Raw genomic sequence first — 22,137 nt, forward strand, 5'->3', positions numbered from 1 at the left:
TCCGTACTCAGGGGAGAAACAACCTTCACTCACAGCTTTTCATTCAGCAATATCAGAAACTTCTTACTCTGATACTGTTTCCCCTTGAACTTATTCATAGGGAATATAATAAAAATATCTTATAGAGTGATAAGAATCCTACATGAAAATTTTAAGTAATGCAGAGAATAGTTATTTGTGTGTTAGTAAAGATAATAGGAGCCATTTGGCAAAAAACACCAAGTGTGTGGTGATTTGAATCAAGATTTCGAGAGCTAAAACTGCTGTTTCTTTCAAGGTAACTGCAATATGCTCTTCACAATTGTTGCAGGTTTGCAGTGTTACACATAGTGTGCTAAGAGACACTCAATTTAAAAACGACAGTAAACCCAGTGAAGTGAAATAATTTTTAATTCCCTTTTTAAATGTGCATTTGAATTCAGTACAGATCTGTAAGGCACTCTCATAGGTCAAAAAAAAAAACCAACCCAAAAACATTCTTTCCAAAATAAGGACAGTAATGAGGCAATGGTATGTGCATAAAATATAACCTTTTCTGTAACTGATAAACAGTGAAATATGAATGTTCAGGTTTCGGATGCACTGCAATGTAATGTCATTTCTGAATCATTACACTACTCAGAGTAGATATTGGCACCGTAAATGATTTCTCATTGGGGTTAGGGGCTTGTATTCTCTTCATATCCCAGTAAAAAATAAACTCTTTAATAAATAAATATATAAAATAAATATATGCTATCTCGAGATGTATAAATAGGTCCATCCTGAAGAAAAGTTCCATCTCTGACTATGCTGCATCAACATCTAAGGTCCATCACTAAAGTGGAGCCACTAAAACTTCATATACAGTTCTCAGGATTTGTTACTATTTTACAGTCTATTTCTTTCTGTTTCTTCCAGCTGTTGTCTCATCCACATGATGTAGGTAGTTCTTTGCTCATTTATGGACCACAGATAACCCAGACAAAATTGCCAAGAATTTGTTAGTTTTAAAAAAGTCACACTCCAACTTCCCTCTGGTTACTGGCTACCAAACAGTTCACCAAGTTTGAAGGAGGCTGGTCCACTCCCAGCTTTAAGGCTTTGTCTCCTAAATCCAAAGGTTAGAAAACAGAGGCTTTGACTATCACAAAGTAGCTTCTTCCAATCCAGCATCCTAGACCTCTGCAGGCTCCTCGTGCTGGTATTGCCATGGAAGCAGGGGCAAGATCAAACAGCTCCAGTATGGGTTTTTTCCAAAGCTGCCTCCTTCCTCAGCTGTATCCTAACACATCTTTGTACAGTTCTGGAACTCTTTCAGGATCCACGGGCCGGGGCAAGAAATGTGTGAATTTCTGGTGTCTTTTGGACCTTGCCCCATCTCTGGGAGTACCGTCTTTGTTAAGTGCTACGAAGTATCGCCGCCCCGAATCTCCATGTTTGTACACATTGGACGAGTAAGTGTTGTACCAGTTTTCCTCAAACTGTTCCCTGAAGATGCATTCAGAAGTTAGTTTCTCCTACGGAAAGAAAGAGTGAAGAAAAATAAGTCAAGCTGTCACTAGATATCTGAACACACATGAAAAAAAGTGATAAAAATAAACAAAAAGTTTTAGATTTTGTGCTGCCTTACTGTTCATTACTGTTAACAAATCAAACCCAAGAAGAGTATGTAGACCCGACACTGAGTTTGGAAGCCTTTATTCTTTTGAAAATCCTTTATTCTTTTGAAAACTTGAGCTGCACATACACCATTTTGGATTTAAACATGAGTTAGAAAACTCTCTCTCTAAGGTGGCATTACTCATTTACAATTTAACTAAAATTCACCTGACCTACAGGAACCATATTTTGTAGAGTTCTGTCTTAGGGTATCCACCGTTCTAGAAATGAGATTTGGAGGGACACAGGTGCAACATAACAGATTTCCATGTGTTCTTTGTGATATGCATCACTTCTCACATTTTATCAAAGATTATATTTTACGGTCATGTTGAAGTTATTCAACACATACATAGAAATTAACTGTAATGAGTACAAGCTTATTTTCATTCTTAAACGCAAGCATTCAAGTGGCAGGATCTACAGGTATTGCCAGTACTCTTGCAGCACTCAGATTTTTCAAATAACAGTGGTACCTAACTGTGATATATGGTATTATCCTATTTTTCCCCAGCATTTGAAAGAATGCTTTTACCTTAAAAAGCTGGTACCTGGAAGTACCACCTCCTGATTTGTAAAGGAGCATTAGGCTATTCATAAAGTAAGTCAGGCTGCTATACTCACTGTTGTCTATTTGTTCCATAACTATCCTTTTTCCATAACTTTTTTATCCAATTGCATTCAATGTTTTTGATAATAGAGTGTATACTATGATACATTCGCAGTATTGATAAAAACAAAGTTAGATACTAGGCAACTTAAATGCTTTTTTAATAGATAGTTTAATTCAGCTGGTTTTGTCATAATTTAAGAGGAATACTTCTTTTCAGTTCTATTCATCTAGGACAGAGAAACTTTTCCCATCAAATCAAATTTAGTATCCAAGGCTATACTGTATACTTTAAGATTATACATTTCAACAGGAAAAGATGTTAGTGTTTTGAAAGCTAAGACTACCTCAGCTAGCTACTTAAGCGGTTCGCATAGCACTAAGAAGTGAATTAGAACTCCAACATGTATGAGCTGACATGAACATGGTACTTACGGAGCCATAGAGTTCTCCCTTCTCATTCATTCCAAGGTAAAGGCCACTGTCCACACCTCTAATACTGACCAGTCCCACTGCCACGCTGATGAATTCAAGGATACCTGAACATATATCCAAAGAAAGAAGAAAAAAAAAAGAGACTGCTTTAACTCAGCTTGTAATGAAAATCAATAAAAACATCCAAAATGTAGTTGAAAGCAAGTGGAAAATGTACATATTATAATAAACGCGGTCTATTTTTTTCCTGAAATCTCAAATATTGCATGGAAATGTATACAACGTTAACAGGAAAGCAGTCTGAGAAGCCTCATCTAGGAACAAGAATCCTACACCATTTAAGAAACCTTTTTTTTTTTTTTTTCATGTTGAATATGAAAGGATTTTATTCAGTGCTGAAGCTAAACCCTTCAGTGCTATGCAGTTGCAATCTATAATGATTATACACTATTTGCTAAACTGCCTACTCAAACATTGGAAGATAGGTTTGCATTACCTGAAAATATACTTTACTTTCTCTATAGCATTATCTTAAAAAAACACATCCATTATTAAATCATTTGAATGGAAATCAAAGTACAGATGGGAATTTTATATAACAGAATCTACCCACAGAAAAAAAAAAAATATTTGCCAGACATCTTATCTAGCATATGGGCCCACACCTCTTGACACAACTTGCTATCTTCAGTGCAGGCTTTTTATGTGCACAAAATATGCTGCTTATTTGCTAATGTTTGGATTCTAGCATTATTTATATTACATTTGCCCAAAAATGTAACATATATTAATAATATAAAGTCTTCAGGAGATGAGGCACTATTTGAAGCCTGCAATTTGGCAAGGGTATGCCAACATATTTAACCAATTGATATGCACAGATTACAGTACATATAAAACATGAAAGAAAGGGAATGTGTGAACTGGCTTTTTGGAAGTTGCTAACAATGTAAACAAAGCCTCAAAAAGAAGTTGTTCTAGAATCATACCTAAGATTTTGCTGCGCAGCAGCAAAACCACAAAACGTTAAAAAAAATCTGAGTCTAAGATAAGTGGTTTTAAACAGTGCATTTGATTCTGACTTTCTGTCTATTTATTTGCTGTATTTATGATTACTCTTTTTCATTCAGGAGCATTTTTCACTCTCAGACAGATGGACTGTCTGGACTATACAATAATCTAAAATGTTTTGAATTTTAATTGCGGTTTGGCAGGTTTCTTATTTATATTACCAAGCAGCAAAGAAAATAAGTCCTTGACAAAGAGTAACCATGAAAAACTCTATTGCATGTAAATCATCCTAGTTTTCCAGTTCCTAAAGCACAAAGTCCCATAAAAAGAGGTGGAGGTATTTTGTCTTTCTGGTATCATTTTCAAAGTCACCCTTTTTCAAAACTATAATAAGCAGGTGATTCAACCCACAAAGCAACCACATCAGACAAACCTGCCGAGAACAGTGCTGGAATAAAGGAAGAACATTTCTAAAAAGCCCAGTAAGTGTTTGATCTGGGGCTAACTTTTTTTTTCTTTTAAAGCAAAGATTTATTTCATGTTTACACGCTGTAGGAAATCTTCCTTCTGAGAAGAACTGTCTGTTTGACTACTGCTCTTTTACTTCTGAAAACATCCGTGTGTTATAAAAGCAATTAAGAGCCATTCCAGCAGATTGTTTTGACTACGGGGAGGATGACAGGAAACTCTTCAATCACCTTTTTATGACTGCTAAATCAATACACACGAACACTCAACACGTAGCTGACAACGGCAGGTTTGTTCAGATGTCCAGTTCCTACAACTACTATTTAGGATTTGCTCTTGTATCACAGGAAACATTTACATTTTTGGGTCGTCTTCCCCTCCTTTTGGTTTACGGACGGAAAGTACTGGGAAACATTTTAAGTATTTGAGCAAAGAGACGTTTTAGGTCCCTCTGCTTCAACTTTCCGCCCTGCAAAACAAAGCCGTCTAAGGCAGCCTAAGGGTCCCACGACCTGTGTTATTCCACAAAGACTCCAGAAGCTCCGACACGGACAGGGAATACGAAAGGAATCGGCCTGACTCCTGACCCTTCCCGCTAAACCTGCAGGCGCCCGCATGCGCTTATAGACCCCCAGCACGGCCCGAGCAAGGCTGCCGCGCCCCGATGCCCGGCGGGGTCTAGCGCTGAGGGGGGGAACCTCTTCCACCCCCCCCCCTCCCGAGAGCCGGCGCACGGGTACACGCGCTGGCTCCGACGCACAGGTACACGCACGGCCGCGCGCGCACACGCACCCCCGCGTGGATGCGCGCAGACGCAGCCGCCTACCGAAGAGGCTGTGGTCCTGGCGGGTGCCGCGCACGCTGCCGTCGGGCAGGATCTGCAGGTGGAAGCCGGTGCGGCAGTACAGCTGCCGCCGCCGCAGGATGCCCTGCAAGTGCGCCAGGTCCGCCGCTGCCGCCGCCGCCGCCGCCGCCGCGCCGCCGCCGCGGGCCGCCCGCTCCGCCGGCGCCCGGCGGTCCCCGAGCAGCGCCGGGCGCTCCCCGGCGGGCGGCAGCAGGAAGTGGGCGCCCACCGGCTGCCCCAGGCCGTCCAGGCCGCCCAGGAAGCCCCCCACCTCGGCCAGCGGAGCCATGGGGGCGCGGGGCGAGCGGGCTAGGGCGCGGCGGCGGAGAGCGGCTGCCGGCCTCTCCCGGCGGGCATGTGGGGGTGCGCGGCGGGGCCCCAAGCATGGGGAGCCGGCAGAGCCGAGCCGTGCTGAGCCGAGCCGAGCCGAGCCGAGCCGTGCCGGTGCGAGCCAGGCGGCGGGGTGGTGTTTATACGCCCCGCGTGTATATATATATACGGCGGTCCCCCTGACATATGCTAATGAAGCCCTCTGCGGGGAGGCTGCGTTTGAAATTGTAAACCGGCTCCCCCTCTCCTCGCACCTTCCTCTGATCTGAGATGACGGCGGGGAGGGAGCTGCTGGCGCGCCTCCTGCGCCCCGCCGCACGCCGGCGGTCACTCGCCGCCGCCGCGCACACGCGTGGCGGGGCCGGGGCCGGGGGCGGGGGGGGAGGGGGCCGCCCCTGCGCGGAGCGGAGCGGGCAGCGGGCGGCGGGGCCCGGGCGGGAGCTGCCGGAGCGTTACGCGGACAGGTGCAAGGAGAGGCAGGAGGGAAGAAGGAGAAAGGGCGTTACCTGAGGGTTAGACCTGCCCAGACAGACATGAAAGAAAAAAAACAAAGATCTGACAGTTTTACTCCCTGTTTCTAGAACGCTAATAAAATGTACATGCATTACCCTTTCCTTTTATCGCTTCAGCTACAAGGAGGGGAATTTCTAAAGAAATTGGCATAGTCAGGGAGGTGTTTTCCCCTCTGCAAATTCTCCCTCGCATTTAATTTATCATTAATGTGACATGAAACCGATCTGGAGCGTTCGGGTATCGACACAACGTCTTACAAACATAAATGGGCAGGCCTGTGGTTCGGGATAAATATTTTCAAAACCTGCAGAGGTGAAGAAAGAAGGATTGAGAGATGGCTCATCTAACCCGTTTTCTTTGGGGTTTTGCACTGGGCCCGTAACCAAAGTCTGCGAGCACCACAAATTAGCAATAGTGTCATCTACTGAAAGGTCTCTCTTGTCTTTCTACAGTGTTTTGGATCAATTTAGGACTTCGCTGTCCTGTTCCAGATGAGCATATGCATTTTTTTCATCCCCGAAGTAGAATGGTTCACGCATGCAAATGTATTGGTGGAACACGTGTCCATTATTAGCAATGGTAAAACAACGGTACATTAAAACTAAGAGCTTGACTTTTGATTTCTTTGCTGCTTTTTCTGTAACGTCCAAGGAATTTTAGGGCTCAAACTACATGACCCATCTTAGCGTTCAAGATACGCAATGCAGTTCCTTGCCAATGTTAAAACACGGTATTAGAGTACAAAACGCAAAGATCTTTCATAGTTAATTCTTTCAAAAGTTCGAGAGAATGGCTTGGCAGTTTAAGGTTTCATTTAAACAAAAAAGTTGCAGAGAATCATGAAAGATTAGTTCTCCCGTCTTGCTCCGTGGTCTTTTCAGTCACAGTCTAAATCTGAGAGATCAAATGGATTTGACTGCGTAGCTTTATTTGCTGTGGAGAGTATAGGGCTAATTAATTGGCAGGTGCTTTAAAGCAGGTAATGCTACACCTTTTCATCATCGCAGTCCTAAGCACTGCCCCTGTGTGCACCTGAATTATAAAAAGGCTGCTTTAAAGCAAGTGATTTACTGTGGAGGGATTTAAAACTGAAAAAAATAACGCTAAATACAATGATCAGATAAATCACCTCAGAAGCGAGCACAGGCGGACCTGCTCTGAAGGCAGTTACAGATAGATGTTATATTATTTTACCTTTCAGATAACAGGAGCCTGTCATGTGGTGGGACCCAAAAATCCACCATAATCGAGATTTCAAAGCACATCTGTGTAAACATTATCACATCAGTGTAAAACATCAACCAATGAGCTTTCTCTTTGAACCAAATCTACTTAATTGCAGTGCTAAATCAAAGAAATAGATCAAAGTTGAATAATCTATATGGCACCTATTTCTCAAGTAGCCTGTACACCGATTACTCAAATACACCTAAAACGTTTGAAACATGCATCAAGTATTTTTATTGACATGACTGGCAGGTCAAGATCAAACCGTGCATCACAGCTGCTAAGTTGCAGGAGGTGCACTAGGATGGTACAGCTAAATGGAGGAGGTATATTCTTCTAAGCCTAAAGATGCTCCTGTACGGATAATGTTGCCAGGTCCAAGCAGTGCTCTCCGAGTCCTACAAACAGTAGAGGGCTCTTCTGGTTAGATGGCACCACTGCCCCCAGCAGAGAAGGGTTTTTAAAAAAAAAATAATCCTCAGCCATCACACACTGGAAGACCCTTATGGCTAAATCTTTCCTGTTACATAATGGAAGCGTTTAAAGTAGAGTGGAATATATAATGTCGACCTTTTCCGAGTGGAGTCTTTAATGTCTGGGCACTAAACCGGTTATGCTGTTTTATAAAGTAGCAGAAAAGAAACAAAAAGATAAGAATTTTTTTGGTGTTTGCACTAGTCATGTGACAGGAAAAGATAACACTAAAGATTTTTTTTTGCACCTTCTGAGACTATACCATGGGAAGTCAAATAATTCTGAAGAGTGTTTTTACAAGAGTACCTAATTCAGCTTAAAGTATACAGTACAATCTAATCAACTCTACATATACTTCCTAGAGACCACACTTTCAGTGTCATTGAACAAATACATATGTGGTTGAGTTTTTATTTCCATAGAAAGCAGTTAGGGCTTCTATAGACAATATAATTACTGTATATTTCCTAAGAATAGCATGTTGTCGTAGGCAAAACCTGGTGCCTACCAAGGGAGTGGAGAAAGCAATGGACTGAAATCTTTGATAGATAGTCTACATATCGACTGTGTGTGTATATACAGAAAGAGAGAGATAGATCTATATATCTGTCTAAATATATATATGTATATATGTATATAGAGAGATAGATCTATATATCTATCAGATTGGTTAAAAAAAAAAAAAGTTGTTAGCTGTAAAACTTTATGTCCTGCAATTTATTGCACCTTTATTAATTTTAGAACTCCCTTACAACAGTGCTGTGCCAGCCATAAAATTTTAATGATATAATAAAATATTGGCTAGGAGAATGAAGGGGGGGTTCATGAATACATGAGAAAGCAAACTTGGGGTGGAACAAAAACCACCGAGTAGAACATAAAGGAATATGTCCAGCTGGAGATACCTGTGTATCATGGTCATTTCCAGATTCTTCCAAGATTTGGACAAGAAAACCTGGTTGGCTGCTTTCAACAAGACGAGCAGAACATGCAGAAGTTACAGTCAGAGCCTTTCAGAGCACTGCAAGTCGGAGTAAAATAAGGTGTATTCTTATGCAGGATTTACTAGCAAGAAAAGAATAGAATCATTTTCAAGGCTCCATGTACAAATCATCATAATCTGGTGATCTAAGGCCTTTTAAATGCAATACATACAGACTTTAAAAGCATTCAGAACTTTTTCTTCTGAACTGATACAGTTACAGGTATTATGCATGTATACTTAAATGCATATATAAATATATCTACCTATTTACAAAAACTCAGATGAGGGAAAAGTAACACTGAAAAAAACTATTTTCCTGTGGAAAGGAAGTTCTGCATTTCTTGCACCTTCATTTTTTGTTTTATTTCTTTAAATGCAGACAGAAATTCATAGGGATTTTTAAGATTCATGATTTTATTGTCCATGTTTTTGTGGATACACATGAACAACTCCTGTATAAGCAGAATGGGACAGAGAAGCTAGGTAGTGAGCACACATTGACATCCAGTTACATCCAGTGAGAACGGACCTTTTCCACATATATCAACATTCAAATGCCTGATTTGGCAGCTCTTATATTAGTTCTGTAAGTGGATCATTGGATAGAAAACACCTTGATTTATTTAAGTTACATGGTTTCTGAATCTGCGCACATAAGATGTGCAGACAGCTTGCAGTTCTTGACCTGCTGCATAAATAAATGGCGCTCTTGTTCCTAAGCAAACACCTCACCGGGGAAGTTCTGACTGACATACCCAGGTGTAAGTAGTTACAGATGTGTATTGGATTTTTTGAAGTGAAGAAAAGATTAGCCTAAAGGTGTTATTGAAAAGTCATTAAAATGTGGCTAACTAATTTCAGGGAAACGATGTGAACAGGGAGATAACTCATGGTTCATGTCTACAGTTTAGGTGACTGTTGAGTCATCCAACAAACAGGTTTACTTCGGGATACTACATTGACCAAAATTGGTTTCTTTTCCAATCAAATGAAAAAACTAGACTATTTTAAAAAGGTAATTGTATTGGTGAATGATGTGTCCTAATGAGGCAGCTAAAACTGAAAAGATCCAAGAGCCACATTCTACAAAATTTTCCAGACTGGATGCTTAGTCATGTAACTGCAGGAGAAATACTTGAATTTCAGTCATGCTAAGCATCTGGAACTATTATTGTCTTGACACCTAAATATTGGCCTTTTATCATTTAGTAGAGAGATGTAGCTCAGACTTAGAGACAAGACTTTCGCTTGGGAAACATACATATAACATAAATAAAGCAGTAGACATAAAAAAATTTAAAAAAATTGATAGTTTTTAACAGATGGGAATGATGAAGTCAAGGGAATTACTTGAGGGATGAACTGGCTTACAGTATTCTAAAATATTGAAAGAAATGCAGTAACTCTATCACTCACCCCAGATACTTGCCTTTCCAGACGTAGCTCTGAGGTAATTCAACCTTGGCCATGCTTACAGTTGTATGATCTGTCAGATTATCTGTTGACAAACATGGCCACAGTTCTCCCTTGACCCAGTATCATAACCACTGAAATGTTTCTTAGAAATTGAAAATGCATGAGAATGTCTTAAACATATTAAAATGAGTTATAGTTTGTGTACTTTCTGAAATCTTGCTCATAATAATATACAAAGCCATCAAAGATTTAGGAAAAAAAAAACCTGGAACTTGGGAAGAACATTTTTCTCTAAAGAAGAATAAGACTGAGGCTGCACCTGACCATTGCAAAAAAAGCCATAAGGTGTGCTGTGACTTGGAGTGTTTGTGTGCGGCTTATGAAGTTTCACAGTAACATAGGTGGCAACACCGGTTGTGCCATGGAGAATGCCATAACATGAAATGCCTGACAAGGCCTATTGCCCATCAGCACCAGGTAGGGACAAAAGAACATGCTCATCTTTAACAACTGGTCTTTAACTTGTGCTTGGTTATGCTAAGGAGGCTGCCCGCATCTGGGAATATTTATTAGAGGAGAGGCTGCTGGCATGGCAAGTGTCTGTGGTTTCCTGATGAGAAGGCCTCAAAACACATAAAAGGTCAGGAGATACTGTAGTCTGGGGTCACTCTGAAGTGAAAGGAACAGCAAATATGCTTGAAATAGGGGCCAGGAGAATCCCTCTTTTCTGAGAACCTGAGATGCCTAGAAAGGTATTGGAGGGAGAGGTCAGATGGACCTGGAGAAGGCAGAAGTTTCCAGCCTACTCATATTTAGGGAATTAAGGATTTAAATTGGGTCCCAATGCAACAATGCAGTAAGCAATCGAACAGAAGAAACGTTATCTAGATCAGCCTAAGAATGGTAAAGGACATCATTACTCTCTTTTGGCAAATTGTTTAGCTCCCTGTTTCACATTTCATTTCTAAAAACTGTTCCTCGTGGGACCAAGTAGCACCTACGGACGCTTTACAGCACAGTTCAAACAATTATGGAATAGTCCGCCAGACTATCTGTCAGCTTTCAGTAAGTTTTAAAATCAAAGACTTAATATGCCAAATGTTAGTATCACAGGCAACGTTGTTTAATTTCAGTTTATCTGAAACAATCCTTGTGCTTCTAGTTTCACCTGTATATTGGGTGTGCACAAAGAGTTCTCAAGGCTTTGGAAACGGGCTGGGACATTACCAGGTTTTACAGGACTGATGGAGTCGCAGCAATGCTCATTCTAATAGGGATAACGAGGATCACAGCATGCTTTTAATAAAGCCTTGGCAGTGAAACGGTGAACCATCTTGATGCTGCAGCCACCTCCAGCCTTCAGGGTTACGAGGCAAACGAGGTACGGTTGGAAGCTCTTCCTTCCCCTAAGGCAGCGCCTCCAGGTTTGTGCAAAGACACGTTGCTGGGTCGCGCGGACACACTCCTTGGGAGCAAGGCTACGAAAACACAAGGCCGGGCTCCAGAGCACGGTACCGAGCGCAGGGCCACGCTGCAGCGAGGCCCACGCGTGCGCTCTGGCCCCAGTCACGGCCGTTTCCACGCATCCCCTCGCAGCCACCTGGGCTTAAGCTGCCCGGCTTGAGGGCCGTGCCCGCTCTCCACGTCTGGTGTAACCACCTCGTGTCTGCACCGACTTGGCAGCAGCGCGCCGCAGGCGCAAGGCGTCCCGCTGCCTGCTGCCGCCTGTCCCGAGCGCCGGGCGCCCCCACGGCCGCCCCTCGGCCACCCCTGCAGGGGCGCCACCTGCCGCAACCACGGCGGCAGCCGGCGCCTCCAGCCCCACCGGCGGGCGGCGAGGGGAGGCGGGGGCGCCACGGGCCCGGCTGCAGAGCCGCGGCCCCGGGCAGGCCGGCGGCAGCGGCGCGGCGGGGCAGGTGGCGCGGGGCGGGGACTGCAGGGGGCCTCTCGCTTCCCCACCCCTTCCCCGCTTCTCGCGAGGCTTCTGCCGGCACCCCCGGGGGCGCCGTCCGCCTGTGGCTGGGGCGGAGCGGCGGCCATGGCCGCCCTGCGCACCCTGCTGCGGTGGCGCCGCCGCTTGGGCCCCGCGCCCGGCGCGCAACCGGCGCGGCGGCTGTGGGCCGGCGGCGCGGCCGGGGCGGCGGGGCTGAGGCGGTGGCGGCGGGAGCTGGGCTGGGCGGCGGGGGGGGCTCTCGCCGGGTACGTGGGGTACCGGCTGTCCGAGCGGCGGCGGGAGCCCCCCCGGGAGCCGGCAGCCGCCGAGCCGGGCGGGGCCCGGGCGCTGCTCCCCATCCCTGTGGCGGCCGCTGCCAAGGAGACGGTAGGTGTGTGCGCGGCGCGCCCCGCCCGCCTGACGGCCCGGCGGCCTCTCGCCGCCTCACCGCGGCCTCGCTCCGTGCCGCGCTCGGCGGGGCGGCCCGGGCTGCCGGCCGCTGGCCGGGCGCTGTCAGCCGCCTGGGGAGCCGGCGGGGATGGAGGAACGTCGCTTCCCGCGCGTTCTCTGTGGAAACGTCTCTGCGAGGCGGCGGCTGGCGGCGGCGGAGCCGCTGCCCGGGCTGTCGCGCAGAGGTGACCCTGCGTGGAGCCGGTCCCTGGCCTGGGAGGCGAGGCAGCCTGCGCGGGCAGGTCCCCCGGGCGAGGCGGGCAGAGGCAGGAGCTTCTCACCCGTCCTCCAGCAGGAGAGAAGGGCTGTCACTGAAGCGTCGTGGTAGGCAGCGCGTGCTGGCAGGCCTCCGCTGCGCCGCAGCCTGCAGACCCTGTGCATCCTGCTCTGCTTTTTGTCTCTGGATCTGTCCTAATGAAATTTTTCTTTAATAGAAAATATTATTTGGCAAATGGAACCGCTATTGGTAGTGCAAAACCTGTGTTTGTCTTCTTTATACTTAGGACAATTATCTTCTTAATATAAAATTTTCTGTGGAGTGAAAGGTTCATGCAGAGCTTCTAAGATGTGATAGCATGGCGCTTGGTGCAAATAAGTAACACTTCAGTTGGACTAAGTCAGCGAAAACATTGGCTGACTAACCGTGGGTAACAAAAACCAGTTGACGTGAACCTGGAAAATGAAGTTTCCTGTGATAGGGAGAAACTCCTGCACAGTGCCGTATGTAACATATGGTAATGATAGGGGTTTTTTTTCATTAAAAAGTTAGGTATTTTTAAAAACGTCAAGAGCCGTGATTAGGTGGTTTGTCAGTATGGTATCTGCTAAGACTGGAAATCGGTGGTGCAAACAGCCTGCTTTCTATAGATCAAGTTTATCATATCGTACGTTTGGGAAGAGGATTTTTGCAATGGAGGCCTCGGGCTTCACAATGAATGTTGTTAGCCCTTTTGCCCTGAGTTGTTAGCCGAAAAGCAGATTCTGTTGGCAGCATCCTTTATGAAGGGAAGCTGAGCCAGGTATTTTTGATTATTCAGGTACTTGTTGTCTTGACTGTGTTAGTTTGTCTTCAGCCCTCTGTAGCATACTTTTTCAGCCTTCCATACTGTTTTGACAGAACTTTACGTTGGTTTACTTACCCGGTCTTAATTCTCAGTCTTCTTTCAAGGGAAATATGGCTTCTGCAGCCTTGAAAAGTCGATAAATTTAGTGTGATGTGTAACTATCAATTTTCACACACGTCACTATAAAAGTGTTGATGTTGCAAAGTCGGACTTAAGGTTGTATTTGAATCAAATGTAAAATAAAAAAAAAGTATAAAATATGGCTTCTCTGTATACATGGACTATTTTTCAAAGACAAAGACCGGGGGGGAAGAAAATGGAAAGAAAAAAATTAATGTGCTTGGTTTTATGCTCCTATGTGTCTAATTCTGTTTTCCGTTTGGATAGCAGAAAATTTGAAAGATTAAGTTGAAATATGTCCACTCAGTTTGTGTGGCCAGGCTAAATGCACAGACTGGCATCTCAGAATACTTACCTTTATGTTGCCATTTTTTATTTTTGAATGAGTGGTCTCATTGATTTCAAATCGGAGATCTGAGCGCTCAGCATTCCTGAAAACATCCTTTTAATTCTAGCCCCCCAAAATGAGGATCAAATAGCTGTGGAATTTTTGGTTCGAGGTAGTGGGTTGCTGTGCTTTTCTTTGTTATTGTCTGTCGTGCTGCAGAAGGGCTTGTGTGGTCTTTGGGGAAAGACTACAGTTTGAGACCAGATCCAGCTGGTGAACTGCCAAGAGTAGTTTGACCATGAGCTCCATCTGCGATCCGTACTCGATTTATGATTGCCCTCTAGACCTGTGATGAGTACCAACTTTTTCATTACAGGTTTCTAAAACACCTCCAGAGGTGTCTTCCAGGTGAAAAAAAGGATGCAAATACTGCGTTCAAATTGCATTGAACGGTATTCGTGTCGTTGTGCAATGATATTGTATTGTAACGTCCTTTCTTAGAAGGCTGAATTCATGTTCCCCAGTGACAATAACATTTTTACTTCCTAATTTTAAGTGCTGAGCTTAACAACCTTAATAGTGTTTAACAGTTTAAAAAACATAACATTTGAAGTAGAAAATTCTGTCATGAAAAGTCATATTAGTGTTATTAGGATCAAGGTTGGAGGTCTTGGATCTACTGCAGAGTGTGTTTGTATAATGGCTGGAGAATGATAACCTGCAATTTCTGTATAGATGAGTTTGATGGAAATGCGATGCATGTTTTGCTAGGAGGTTTTTGCAATTTTATCATGTATACTGACCAACAAACAATGATGAGAGTCAAGTATTTTGGGATCGTTTCCAGCTGCTTTTGGAAGGCCAAGGAGGAGGCAAAAATATTTCTCCTTTATTCCTGGCGAACAAAGTCTGACACTGTTTTCTGGGGTTTTCTAGATTTGTCCTCCCCCCACCCCTTTCCTATTTCCCTAGCTCCCCATTTCATTTCCAGTCTCAGTCTGCTTTTCATTCCACCAAAGCAAATTATCCAACATCATCTTTTTTTCCTTCCATCCAACCCAAACTTTTCTACTTCATCCTAATATTTTCATTTGCATGCTTCTTCCTAATCTTCCATCCAGCAGGGTGCTTCTCCCGGGTGCTTTTCACTTGGGTCATTGGAAGCAAGAAGCAGGTGGTGTCTCTGTTTTCAATGTCTTGCTGTAGAGATCTATAGCAGGTGGCAGAAGCAGTTACACTGAATGTTTCTTGCGTCACCCCTGGGGCTCTGACCTGGAATGACCATATAGCAGGTTGAAATTTTGGGGGACTTAGGTAACAAAATGGGTGGTTTTGGGTGAGGGTTTGCATAGGCTCATAACTGGAGCGTGTCCAAAGAAGGGCAGTGAGGCTAGTGAAGGGTCTAGAGCACAAGTCTTATGAGGAGCGGCTGAGGGAGCTGGGGTTGTTTAGTCTGGAGAAAAGGAGGCCTAGGGGAGACCTTCTTGCTCTCTACAGCTACCTGAAAGGAGGTTCTAGCGAGGTGGGGGTCCGTCTCTTCTCCCTAGTAACAAGCAATAGGACGAGAGGAAACGGCCTCAAGCTGCGCCAGGGGAAGTTTAAATTGGATGTTAGGAAAAGCTTCTTCACTGGAAGGGTTGTCAAGCATTGGAACAGGCTGCCCAGGGAAGTGGTTGAGTCCCCATCCCTGGAGGTATTTAAAAGACGTGTAGGTGTGGTGCTTAGGGACATGGTTTAGTGGTGGAGTTGGCAGTGATAGGTTAACGGTTGGACTTGATGATCTTAAAGGTCTTTTCCAACCTAAACAGTTCTATGATTCTATAACTTATTTACTTCTTAACAGAACAACCACTAAATAAACCCGGTCCTGACGCTAAAGTGACCACCCCTTGCAAAACCTGAAATCCTTTCTTTTAAAAGGTGAAATTGCTGGAGATTCTTAAAAAATTTAAAAATGTTATAATGTGGGCAAAACAAAATCTATCTCCTCCCATAGTTTTTGGTTCCATTAAAAAAAAACATTCTGAAACATTAATTGACGATGGATAATTTCATTTTTAATGGTTAACGTGTAGTAAGTTTATAAATGAAAACAGTATCACAATGTAAAGTATTCAGATATTTGAAGTGCTCAAGAGTATTCAAGATAGATCTCGCAGTCTCATCCATATTGTTGGGGTTTAACCCTGGCTGGCAGGCACCACACAGCCGCTTGCTTGCCTCTCTACAGTGGGATGGGGGAGAGAATCAGAAGGGTAAAAGTGAGAAAACTCGTGGGTTGAGATAAAGACAGTTTAACAGGTAAAGCAAAAGCCGTGTGTGCAAGCAAAGCAAAGCAAGGAATTCACTCGCTACTTCCCATCGGCAGGCAGGTGTTCAGCCATCTCCAGGAAAGCAGGGCTCCATCACAGGTAATGGTTACTTGGGAAGACAAACACCATCACTCCGAATGTCCCCCCCTTCCTTCTTCTTCCCCCAGCTTTATATGCTGAGCATGACATTCCACACCATATGATGTCCCTTTGGTTGGTTGTGGTCAGCTGTCCCAGCTGTGTCCCCTCCCAACTTCTTGTGCACGCCCAGCCTGCTTGCTGGTGGGACAGTGTGAGAAGCAGAACAAGCCTTGACACTTTGCAAGCACTGCTCAGCAATGACTGAAACATCCCTATGGTATCAACGCTGTGTTAGTCACACATCTAAAACTTAGCCCCATACCAGCTACTGTGAAGAAAGTTAACTATCCCAGCCAAAACCAGTACACATATCTAGTCTTGAATTCCCACGTCTTTCCTATTTCTTGAGATGAATTTTTGTAAAAGTGTAATAAGTGGAATGGCCTTCTTGTTTCATCTAGGCAGCTCCAGCAGACAGCAGAATAGGTTTCTGATCCCCCTGAATACTAAAAAGGGGGGGGTTAACCTAGTTTATATCTTGACTTTCAAAGACCAGCTTTCTTCGTGGAGATCACCAGGTTCCAGATAATGTTCATATGGCCTGTGAAAGTATCTTGAGAGTTGTGCTGGGCCCAGTTAGTATCCCTACAGGTTACTTTTCTTCAGATTCTGTCACCAAGTCCAAATAATGCTTGGCAGTAGTAATTGAATGTTTAGGAATATAAGGTTATCATATATACCTTAATTATCAGTTGCTTTGTCCTACTGCTGTAATCTAGTATTTACTGATGCTCTAGTATTTATGGAACGAATAAATTTTAAAAGGGCTTTTAGATTCCAGGACTAACACTGATGATTAACACAGATGTTGATGGGATACTTTCCCATTCTTGGCCAGTTCAGAAATGAGGTACATCATTTGAGAGTAGCTGAAAAAAACTATGTTTGAGTCTCCTAGAGAAGCAGAGTGTCAGAATGGTCTGCAGATTTTTCTCCCTGCTCTATGAAACTCTTACAGTATAAAACCTGATGACCAACAGATTTGTGAATCTAGGTACAGGTGAATAAGAAGATGCTGTTTGCAAGAAGTCAAGTAAGCTATGCTATGTGTCACCAACATGGGGTCAGCGGTGTGCCAAACCTTTTGAAGAGACAAATCTCATGTAGTCAACACAAAAAAATACTTGCTTGACCAAGCATATCATTGGAGGTGTTCTGGTAGAGAGTAAGATTTGTTACAGAAGCAGCATGAAGCTAAGCTCCCTATAGGATTCACTTTTCCCAGATGCTTTCTGAGAATAATTCCAGTCCTGAGAACCAGGGGTTTATATGTGATTACCTGGAGCAAAATCTTGGACGCTGTAATAAAGCAACAGTTTTAATTCTGGGGTTGCTGCCACATAACATTTCAGAACCAAAGTAAATGTCTGCACTCAGAGCTGCTGGTTTTGTGTCTGAAGGTTGTGGTGAAGACTGGGAGAGCTCCACTAACAGACAGCTCCTTTAAAGTCTAGGAAATGCTTATGCAGAGCGAGAAACTCTTTGAAAGAACTGTTATTTTGATACAGATTCTCCGTACTGACAACTGAGAACAGTATTGACCCAAGAAGAGCCCTGATCCAATATGCTGCTTATGAAGTATTTCCCTAGTGGGAGCAACTGTGTATCATGTTTTTTCAGAGAAATGTAACAATTTTAGAAAAACGTAATCCAGGATTCCTCAGAGGAATTAATATTTGTTTTCTAGTTCCTTGCTTCCATGCTCCTTACTTCCAAAATTCCAGTGTCATTTGTAAAGCTTATTAAAATGGTCTTGGAAATACCAGTGATGCTTCTTTGCACTCCAAAGAGATCTTTTCTGTAATCGTGTTGTCATTGTGTAAAGGTAATAAACTCCAGGTCTCTATTTATTTTCACAAAATGTACTCTGAGAATCACTTCCTTCAGAGGTGATTTACGAATTAAAAGGGGTGCAGAGAGAGACAGACACAGAATGTACTTGATCACATTTCTTGAAGGCACACTCATTTCCAGGAGAAGGAAGCTGCATACTTTGGATGTTTCCAGAGCTTTTTTCCTAGTACTTCCTAGTTTTCAGCAGTACTGTCAAACTCTCTCTTTGTGAAAATGCTCAAAAGGTCAAGTTTATTTGTAGCAGCACATTTCTAAGTGGATTACATAATCTATTTCCATCTCTGTGAAATGAAGAACAAGACTTCAACTCCAAAAAGTAAGGCAAACTCCCCTAGGGAGGAGACTCTCCTGCCTGCTCAAAGAGGATGCCATTCCAAGAGATGCATAAAGCATCATTTTTACAAGAACCACTTGTAGCTACCCTTTTTTCATAAGCATTGTGCATTTCATGTCATAGGTCAATTGCCAAATGTAGGAAGATGGTTTGCTCTTTGGCTGATGACATCTGAAGCTCCTCACAGTTATCATCCTGAGAAGGATACTGCTTGCCAGCCAGCTGTGGTGAGAGCCATGCTGAGGGAAAAGGAAGGTTTACCCCTCTGTATTAATTCTGTGTTCCTCAGGATGTTAAAAAAGGATGATACATGTTTGGGTCCAGCTACTACTATGTTTTAGCCTTGCATGCAGTGAAGCATAGGGACGTGTGTAGCAGGATATACACACTGACTGAAGCTTCTTGAAGAACTGCTAGAGGTTAAGTACTGCCATGTGAAACTAGTGTAAGAAGGACTGTTGGAGAATATTTTAGCGTAATACTTATTTTGGAAGATTTCTGGAGTAGCTGTGCTTACAAGTAAACATTGTTACCCCAAGGATTTCCTGTAACAGAATTGTATTTGAACAGGGCCCTTTTTACAATATTTTAAACACATTCCAGCTTCCTATGCTTGTAAATATTTTAATATAGTAATGTCCTTATCTCAGCAAAGCAGGATCAACTAACAGAATTGTTGGCTGTACTACATCTAAGTAGTCTACTAGAAATATAACTTCAGTAAGCATCAAAACAGTTTTGTCTACTTTGGGATTTTCCCACACTGGGAACTTGACGTTTAACCTTTTGGCCACCCAGCATGAAAACAAAATTGTGCTACTTTTATCTACATGGGAGCATATTAAATAAGCCTGAAGTCAAATATAAACGAAGGAAGTAAGGAACAGCATTGCTTTGAAAACCTTTTTATTTTAATAATTTGCACAGATTCTCACTGATGGAAGACAGATTATTTTGCAAGCAAAAATTCAAAGAAACTCACTCACTTGAAATAAATTAGTTAAAGATTAATCTACTGGAACAGAACATTTTTTTGACTGCAAGCAAAAGGTACTTTTAGTAGTAAATGTTGGCTTCTTTAGCTAAAATAGTCTCACCTTTATCTCAGTTGGAAAAAGCAAGAGAAAATATTTGACTTGGGAACACAGCAAAGTTGTGCGGTTTTATGTGGTACTGTTGGAGCTTTTTGGCTCATATGCATGCATATGGAGCATGTATATTTTTACCTATTTGTTTTTTAAAGTATTTTGCATTATTTGTAGATATTGTCAGAATCTGGGAGTTGCAGTATTGTTCTGCAGAGCTTTATGCGCTTGTAGACATCATTTTTTGTAATGTTCAAGTGAAAAATGCTGTACCTGGCATTTAAGCTTGTCTCTATGGGAAAACTAGATCTTTTGCCACAGAATAAAATTTCTGAATTACTGACTTAATGTAATATGAGACTTAACACTTGGCAAAGAACATTTCTTTTGTGTTTTCTAGTAGAAAGGGTAATGATGTCATGTTTTATCTTCTGCACTTCACTTCCACTGACCTGAGCCATATCATTACCATTTTTTGGTATTTTGAGATATTTTGGGGTCATAACTACTGCAAAATTTTAGTTATTTTAATGTCACTCGGTGAGCTCGTGTCCTGTGTTAGGCCATCTTACAGCAGTGTAGCATTATTACATGGATTTCACTGGAAGGCCATACACGTTAATTCATGTTATACCAAATTCAGACAGACCATGTCTCTGAGGTGAGAGAGCCAGTAAGACAAACATGGGACCAGAAATGGAGATTAGCCCATGCTTCAAGGAAGTTCAAGTAATACATGGAAACCTTTGGTGAGAGCGCCAGACTTCCAGGGCATTTTGACTCATCACCATTGATAGACACAGTACGTGAAAGATGAACCCAAAATGGGAGTGGGTTTTGGACACTAATTTTGCTTGATACAAAGCCTAGATTTTCTTCGCTCAAGTTTTTGCTGTGAATAGAGGAAGAAAATACAGAGGGGTGTCGCTCTAAAAGAGGTTCTGCAAGGAATGCTTTCAAGGTTGATTGACTTAAAAATGTTAAGTGTCCATAACAAAGACCTTGATCTAAGGGGCTACTACTCTGTGAGGCATGTGGTGGTGTTACTGTAGCTTTAGATGGCCCTCTCTAAATGCAGTACTTCTAGAAAGTAGTTTTTAGGAATTAAGTCCTTGAAATATGTTAGTGAGAGAGCATTATCATCATATTTTCATTTGCATAATAAATTTGAAACTTTTGAGGCCTTTTCCAGATATTTTAGGCTGTTTGTAATATGTTTGTAGCACAGATTTAAGTAATTGAAGAGTGATACTCTCCATTCAGAGAAGTACCCTGCCAAATTACTGTTTGGTCTTCAATTTAATTTTTAGTACCTTGTTTTGATGAGCTGATGTTAAAATGGACTTTCCTATGGGAAATGTTTCCCTCTGTTTCCTTTGCCTGGTGGTGGTTTGCATATAAGTGCTGAATCCATTTAATCCATTTTAGAAAGTGCTTTGAAATGTCTCCTCTGTGTGAGAATTAGGTATGTGTGTAGACATTTCTGTGTTAGGGAACAGCAGGAAAATAGGCCAAGATAATTTTTTTTCTCCTCAGCTGATCTAAGCTGAGCTTAGAAGAGCCACACAGTCTCTGTTCTTGGTTTTGCAGAAGGCAGATGGAAGCCAAGACGGTGCACAGCCACGCTGCAAAGAGGTGCTGTGTTCTTTCTGCAGTCCTTCTGCAAGGGTATGGCACAGGAGGGCAGGGGGTGGGAGGTGAAATATGGGACAACAAGGTACCAGAGTTTGAGGGAGGAAGGGCAGAAGGATGGCAACCATGAGCTGTTTGGTTACAACTATTAATGCTTAGCTTTTTTTAAGAATAGGGAAAAGATAATATATTGTTCGTGAGTGCTGATGAGCTTCAGTCTTGCCTCTTTTTATTTACTTCATGAGTTGTGAAGTTGGAAGAATGGAAATTCTGGCTACCAGCTTGATTCTTGTTTTCAGCTCTGGGTCTTTTTTTTTTCCCCTAAAAGTTCTAATAACAAAGTAGGTCAGTGTACATATGCAGGTGAACCAGAGCTAACCTGCTACACCTAAAATTAAGATAATAGTGCTCTTGGGAGATTCGTGACATTCTGCTTGAAGGAAATGGCTGTGTCCAGTTTTTAAAAGGCAGAGAACCATAACATGATACAAGATCATAGTAATTAGTAGGCAGGATTGCCAAGAGGATTAGTAAACAGAAGCATAAAAAAATCTCCCCTCTTTTGTTTGTCAAAGAGATGTACTTTCATGAAAGTTTTTGAAGATTGTTGATAATTACAGAGAGATTTAGTCTGGATAAGCTCTTTAAACTTCAAATAGAAATTGGAATCTTATTGAATCCTGTTCTCTCCTTCACCAACAGTCCCTTCCCTGAGGTATTCAACATCTACTTTCTGTGTCTTGTTCACGTGTCTATTTGATTTGATACTAATGCTGCTACAATAAGATTGCCTAACCTGGGCATAAATATGAAATAAATCAAGAGCAATTGGTGTAACTAAGATTCTCATACTTGCCTCACTGGATTATGATCTGCTGATGTTGGGGAAAACAGGAGACATTTCATAGTTATGCGTTGAGACGAATTTCT

At 42.8% G+C, this 22,137-nt stretch overlaps 2 protein-coding genes across 2 annotated transcripts in view; one reads left to right on the forward strand and one right to left on the reverse strand.

Annotated features, from left to right (window-relative positions):
• Nucleotides 1-743: 743 nt before the first annotated feature.
• On the reverse strand, nt 744-5,298 carry FGF20 (fibroblast growth factor 20). Its single transcript, XM_087736947.1, has 3 exons — nt 4,992-5,298; nt 2,687-2,790; nt 744-1,499 (listed from the first exon to the last, which is right to left on the reverse strand). The coding sequence occupies exons 1-3, from the start codon at nt 5,296-5,298 to the stop codon at nt 1,254-1,256; spliced, it is 657 nt and encodes a 218-aa protein (XP_087593073.1). The 3' UTR covers nt 744-1,253.
• A 6,694-nt stretch (nt 5,299-11,992) lies between these two features.
• MICU3 (mitochondrial calcium uptake 3) overlaps nt 11,993-22,137 on the forward strand; it is a 60,055-nt gene continuing 49,910 nt past the window's right edge. Inside the window, exon 1 of the mRNA XM_087737514.1 lies at nt 11,993-12,274. Coding sequence (XP_087593640.1) covers nt 11,993-12,274 — 282 coding nt within the window. The remainder of the gene's footprint in view (nt 12,275-22,137) is intronic.

The sequence above is a fragment of the Nipponia nippon genome, unplaced genomic scaffold (assembly GCF_047370975.1).
Source record: "Nipponia nippon isolate SJK-2023a ecotype South Korea unplaced genomic scaffold, ASM4737097v1 scaffold_6, whole genome shotgun sequence".
Taxonomy (NCBI): domain Eukaryota; kingdom Metazoa; phylum Chordata; class Aves; order Pelecaniformes; family Threskiornithidae; genus Nipponia; species Nipponia nippon.